Below are 6,729 nucleotides of genomic sequence, written 5' to 3'. Positions count from 1 at the left end.
GTGCATGTGTGTGCATGTGTGTGTGTGTGCGTGGTGTGTGTGCGTGCGTGTGTGTGGTGTGTGCATGTGCGTGCATGCGTGTGTGTGTGTGTGTGTGCGCGTGTGTGCATGTGTGTGTGTGAGAGTGTGAAACAGCGTACATCAGACAGCGCTCCTATTACTATCATTAAAACTAAGGCTAACCCAGCTTTAGTGTGTGATGCCCACCCTTAATCCCAGCCTCGGGAGGCAGAGGCAGAGGCAGAGGCAGGTGGCTCTCTATGAGTGTGAGGCCAGCCTTGTCTACATGGTGAAACCCCAAAACAAGCAAGCAAGCAAACACTCAGGCCATGGCTGGATGCTGAAACACAGGAAGTCCCATCAACCTCCCACCTGGCCGGAGGACCGCCTCAGAGCCTGCTCACCAATGTTGTATGCACAGTAGCGGATGTTGGGCGAGATCTCCTCCACACGCTGGTTGTACAGCACAGCCTGCTCCTCTGTGAACGCACTGGCTAGCTTCTCATAGATAGTCCTGCGAGCAAAGAGATGTCAGATTTTTAAAATATGAAAGCTGTATTTTAAGAAAAGAAACTCAGGAGGACCATGTGGTCAAAACCCAGCACTTTGAGGGTATTTGTGACCACCAGAGGGGCATATTCTAAGGACAAAAGGGAGAGAGAAAAGGCCCTAAGTTCCATGAAGCCAATCACAAGGTTTTGCAGCCTGACTGAGGCTGTAACTTGCCATCACTTCTGGAGCAGCGGACTCACTTGCACTTGTTAAAGGCCTCCATGGCGGCTTTCCATTCTTGGTGCTCAAAGCGCAGCATTCCTGAGAGGTAAGCAGTGTAGGCCTGCAGGGAACACAAAGAACCACTGAGCAAGGAGCGTCTCAGGGCTGCTTGTTTCCTGCTTTTGAGGTGCTATGGAAGGAACCCAGACTTGTGTGTGCACGAGGCAGGTGCTCTCCCACTGAGCTTTACGCTCCACCCACACAGAACTCCCTCAGCACAGAGGACCAAGGCTCTGGCCCCATGCCCACGGTGGCTTTCTCTCTCTCTCCCCCTCCCTCCCTCCCTCTTTCTTTTCTGGAGACATGCAGCTTCTCACTATGCAGCTCTAGCTGACCTAGAAATCACTATGTAGACCAGGCTGCCCTTGAACTCACAGAGTCCCACCTGCCTCTGCCTCCTGAGTGCTGGGATGAAAGGTATATGCCACCCTGCTTTGGAATCAGATTGATTTTTCTTTCTTATTCAAATGTGTGTGGGTATTTTGCCAGCATATATGTCTGTGTATCAAATGTGTGCCTGGTGCCCAGAGACGCACCAGAGCCCCTAGAACAGGAGTTACAGACAGCTATGAGCTGCCGTCTGGGGGCTGAGAATTGAAACCAGGACTTCTGGAAGAACAGCCAGTGCTCTAACCACTGAGCCATCTCTCCAGTGCCATCAAGTTGACTTTTACAGAGAAAAACTTACTAAAATGATAAAGTGTGATACACAGGTAACTTTTATGGATCACTTCTTCCCAGGAAAGAACTTTAAAACAAAGGACATTCAGGGTACAGCTCAGGACAGAGCATTGTACTCCAAAGGACATGTGTTCATTTCACTTAATAACTGGTTTCTAGACATAAGCAGAGGCTCAACACTGGGCCTTGGAGCTGCTTGGCAGGCAGTGTTACTGTGAGAGCCTCAGGTTGATTCTAACAGGTTTCTTCCACAAACGTGTGATCCCACACCCACACCCCAGACACAACAGTCACTTTTGTTAACTTTCAATACTGCCAGGCATGACAGTGTACACCTTAAAATCCTTGAGGACTCAAGTGATGGAGGCAGGGGGAGTGCGACTCTGATTCCAGCCTAGACAGAAAACCTGCACTCTCCCACACTTATAACCTTGGCACTTGTTTAGGCTTGGCTATATGGTTTATAAGCCTGGACTACATAAGGCCCAGTTAAAACAAACACAAGTAGGGCTGGAGAGATGGCTCAGTGGTTCAGAGCACTGACTGCTCTTCCAGAGGTCCTGAGTTCAATTCCCAGCAACCACATGGTAGCTCACGACCATCTGTAATGGGATCCAATGCCCACTTCTGGTGTGTACAGTGTACTTACAGACATAAAATAAATGAATAATCCTTTTAAAAAAACAAAAACAATCCCACTGAATTGAATATAAGGTTTACATTTCTCACCTCTTGCATGCACATAGAGTGTAGACACACAGGCAAAATGCTACCCACACCAGATAACTTAAAAATATTGAGCATAACCTTTGTTATGCTGGGGGGGGGGGGGCAGGAGATTATTTATCATCTCTACAAAAATTCATTGCCAAAAATATTCTTGGGAACTTTCTGAGACATAAGATACAAACTTTCCTACCTATGCACTAAAAGAAGCCTGATTTTTGTCAAAAGACTAGAACTAATAAAAAACAAAAAGCTGAAAAATAAGATACACTAACAGCCTTTCAAGGAAAGATCAGAACTATAGCTCAGTGGTACAGTTTGTGCCATGTAAGAAACTACTGTTTAGCTGCGTTCTGTTTTGAAGTCATGTGTCTAATTTCCACAATGAAGTAAACCTGGCTGTTAGCTGAGACAGAGACCTGAGCCTCTAGCTTGGTCTTGGCATCCACTCGGTTGCTCTCACACAAGCGCTCCAGCTCCTCGGCGTGCTTCACAGCTTTGCGAAGGCGAGACAGCAAGTGGAAGCGTTTTCGGGGCTCGGTGTTGGCTTCCTGTTTGAGCTGCATGGCGTAGCCCCAGGCTCTCTCGGCATCCATCAGGACCAGCAGCAAGTATCTACAGCAGAGAGCTGGGAGAGTGAGCAAAGGCCAGGCACCCCACCCAGTGCTTTCTGAGGTACACTGTACTTGCCTAGCTCTCTCCTTCCTCCTGCCCTGCTCTCAAGACTCCTCACAGAACAGGTGCCAAGTCTGCATCTCTGACACCATCGGGGCTATACCTCACAATTCCAGTCACTAGAGGGCTTATCTCACTGAAAAGTCTCTACCACCTCAGATTAGGACACCCAGGAGCAGAACCCACTCAAAACCAAGTGCTTAAGTGATAGGATGTCCTGCTGGGCATGGTGGTACTCTGGGCTAACCCCAGGACACCCATGGCTGAGGCAGGAGGATCATAGGTTCCAGCAAATACTGGGCTACAGAGTGAGACCCTATCTCACAGCAAGCAGGCAAACAAAGAAACAAAAGCCTCAGAGACAGTCATGTTGAGGAGTGTTGAACCGCTGTACTTCAGGCTGTGCTGGAGGACCTGTGCCGTCACTTACCAGCTGTGTGACTGGGAACACGGATCTCTCTGCACCTCACTCTGCTCTAATATACACAACACTGACCCAAGGCAGCACTTCCTGACGGATGAGCACTGCAGTTCACCACGATCCTCGGGAGGCTTTCAACTACAGTCTCATTTTTTTCCTCTCTCCTCTAATGGAGATGAAACTCAGAGCCAGCCTCATGGACAGTGCAAAGTGCTCTCTCCAACTGAGCTAGGTGCCTGGCCACTAGGTTGTTTGTTTGTTCCTGAGGCAGACGCTCATTAAGTGCCCAGGCTAGCCTTCTCACTCTGCTGCCCCATCTTCAATCTCAGACCCTCTGCCCTAGCCTCCCCAGGGGCTGGGATTACAGGCCTGCTCCACCAGGCCCGGCTAGTTAATCTTTTGAAACTCTGTCCAACCAAAGTAAAGGATCTTGGGGCTGAAGTGGCTTAGTGGCAGAATGGCCCTGGGTTCAAACTCAGAAATCACAAAAATAACCAAGAAACTTCATCAAAAGCAATTCTAACTAGACTTCCTGGGATCATCGCTGTCCAGTTCCTTCCATCACGGGCTCCACTTTGAGCAGTCTGACCACGCATCCCACACCAGGCTCCCAGCCCCCGCTGCCCACACAGGTCAGCTTCTAGAATTTTAGTGTTCCTTCGGTCCTCAGACTCACCCCCACAAACCCTTCAAGGGTAGTCGTCCTCCATGTTGACTTTCCTCATCAAATGCGCCCAGCTCAGTCTCCCCTCTGTGACTGGACATGCTTAGATGTGCTCCCAGTTTTGCACCTGACCAGAGTTCTCAGCAAGAGCCATGCCTACCTCCTCTCCTCTTGTGTCCAGCATGGCATCTGTCTCAGTCCTGGCTATACTTCAGGCCAGACTTGTTTTTTCTCGGCAAGCACAGGCAGGATGGGGTGGTAATGTGAAGACGAGGTTTCCTGTATAGCCCCAACTGTCTTGGAACTCCTTCTGTAGACCAGGCTAGTCTCAAACTCAGAGAACCTCGTGCTTCTACCTCCTGTGCTGGGATGAAAGGCGCGTGCCACCACCCCTGGCTCTAAGACTTCTTTTGTAAAGAGCTCATGCTTCAGGTTCTGAAGGCCTCAGTCTATCACCCTTCTCTTATAACAAAACGTAAACAATGCTTAAATAAGTTAAACAACCCTTTTTTTGTATTTTTTTGTCATTTTGAGACAGGGTTTCTCTGCGTAGCTTTGTATAGCGATCCACCAGCCTCTACCTCCCAAGTGCTGAGATTAAAGATGTGCACTTTTAATTTATGTATGTGTGTGGTATATACACCTGTGTGAGCATGTCTACATGCATGCACCTGGAGGTCAGAGGTCAATACTGGGTGTCATCTCAATAGTCTGTCTGTCTCCTCTGTACTTTTTTGAGGCAGATCTCTTGGTGAAGCTGGAGCTGACCACCTTGGCTAGACTGGCTAACCATCAAACCCCGGGGATAATGCTGTTTTGACCTTCCTGGTACTGGGTTACTGGTACCCAGCTTTCTACTGTGGAGCCAGGGATTCAAACTCAAGTTTACGTTTGAATGGAAGCACTCCACCAACAAGCTATCTCGCCAGCCACAAAACTTAATTTATACAAACAGGCAGCAAGAAAACCATCAGGTCCAAACTGAAGTTCCAGGAACTGACTCTCAATGCACATTACCTCACAGATGGTCTTTTCTCGGTGGGAAAGGGGAGCAGTCTGAGGTAGGATGGAAAAGAGTCCATGCTGCCCTCGAAGTTACTAAGTAGCTAAGGACTACCCTGAATTCTCATCCTCCTGCCTCCATTTCCCAAGCGCTGGGAACAGTGTGCACGCTAGCGCGTCCACTTTTCTGCTGCTGTACATCACAGGCAGGCGTTTGTGCACGAGAGACAGGCCCTGCGCCTACTCAACTACACCCCAGCCCAGCACAGCTGTGAGCAGGCTACTGATGTCTCTTCACCTATAAGTGCAGCCTCCCCACAGAACTGCTCAGAGGGCACAGGAGAGAACGCAGGGGCTGGCTGTGCTGTCTGGCACTGCTTAGTCTAGGCCAGCAAGGCGGACTTCGAGCCTGCACCTGTTATCAGTCAGGAGCTCCTCAGTTACTTTCTTCCCGGTGAATTTGTGTCTGTTCCCCATCTTAAAGTTGAGTGTTTTCCGGAGGCGTCTTTGTCTTCGAGAACAGTAGCCCCTGCAACATAACACAAAACGAGATCCATTCAGCCAAGCTGGTAGTACTCTGGATACAATACTCTATAAAAAAGGACAAAGTTCAGAGGACTGTTCATGGTGACTACCGGCATCATGTCACCTGCCTAACGGCTAACACACACGGGCCAACGTGACTGCCAGGGTAGAAGACAATGACATTCTACACACCCATAAGTCATCTAATATGACACAGCATGATCACAGTTCCCCACTTCCTGCTTTTCTGAGATAGGGTCTAACACTGCAGCACAAGCAGGCCTGGAACTCATTAGATAGCCCAGGCTGGACCTCAGATTTCAGGGCAATCCGCCTGCCTCCATTTACCAAATGCTAAGATTACAGAGTGAGCCACATGTCTTGCTTCAGATATTTAAATACTGCCCCATCATCACAGTTTTTTCAAAGATTCTTTTTTTTTTCTTAAATGTTTTATGTGTATGTCTGTCCATCACTTGTACGCCTGGTATGATCAGAGGCCAGAAGAGGAGTATCAGAACGCTTGGAGTTAGAGTCAGTTGTGAGCAAGCGTGCAGGTGACGAGACTCAAACCTGAGTCCCCTGGAAGGTCAGCCAGTGCTCTAACTGCTGAGCCACCTCTCCAGTCCCACAACCAGTCTTAGAGCTTCCAGGAGATAGACGAGTAAACACAGAGCCAGGCGTGGTGGTGCACACAACACTCAAGGGACTGAGGCAGGAGGAGTGGGGTTCAAAGTAAATCTTGTCTACACAGCCAGCCTGAGCTATGAGACCCTGTCTCAGAAGCCAAGTAAATAAATTAGTGAAGTCTAAATCTGAAATCTATCAAAATGTCCATGATACTTACTTATCTCTGGGTCTCTAACAAATAAGATTCTTTCCTTTTGCTCCACTATTGTAACAGTTTCTAAACCCATGCTACGTGGAACTCACAAAAAGAAGGAAAGGTGGAGCCGGACCTGTGCCTTGGATTAAGAAAAATACTAAATAAGGGTGTGTCACTACAATCTTTGCCTACAGAGAAGGAGATGGACACTACGTAGCACACTAGAGTACTTCAACTTTTGTTGCTGGAAGGAAAAGAAAAGGGAGTGTGAGAGACAGTCTCTGTGGAGGTGTGGGCTGCAGGAGAAGAGAGTCTCTGTGGAGGTGTGGGCTACAGGAGAAGAGAGTCTCTGTGGAGGTGTGGGCTGCAGGAGAAGAGAGTCTCTGTTGAGGTGTGGGCTGCAGGAGAAGAGAGTCTCTGTGGAGGTGTGGGCTG

General features: G+C 48.8%; 1 protein-coding gene across 1 annotated transcript in view; it reads right to left on the bottom strand.

Annotated features, from left to right (window-relative positions):
• The window catches only part of Srp68 (signal recognition particle 68), a 29,736-nt gene that overhangs the window by 18,431 nt on the left and 4,576 nt on the right, over positions 1 to 6,729 (bottom strand). The window contains exons 3-6 of the mRNA XM_028752835.1: positions 5,359 to 5,472; positions 2,601 to 2,796; positions 753 to 835; positions 405 to 514 (exon numbers count right to left, since the gene is read on the bottom strand). Coding sequence (XP_028608668.1) covers positions 405 to 514; positions 753 to 835; positions 2,601 to 2,796; positions 5,359 to 5,472 — 503 coding nt within the window. The remainder of the gene's footprint in view (positions 1 to 404; positions 515 to 752; positions 836 to 2,600; positions 2,797 to 5,358; positions 5,473 to 6,729) is intronic.

This window comes from Grammomys surdaster, unplaced genomic scaffold, assembly GCF_004785775.1.
Source record: "Grammomys surdaster isolate TR1022 unplaced genomic scaffold, NIH_TR_1.0 125940, whole genome shotgun sequence".
Lineage (NCBI taxonomy): Eukaryota > Metazoa > Chordata > Mammalia > Rodentia > Muridae > Grammomys > Grammomys surdaster.
The sequence above is the reverse complement of the archived record's forward strand: the minus strand, read 5'-3'. Positions and strand labels throughout refer to the sequence as shown.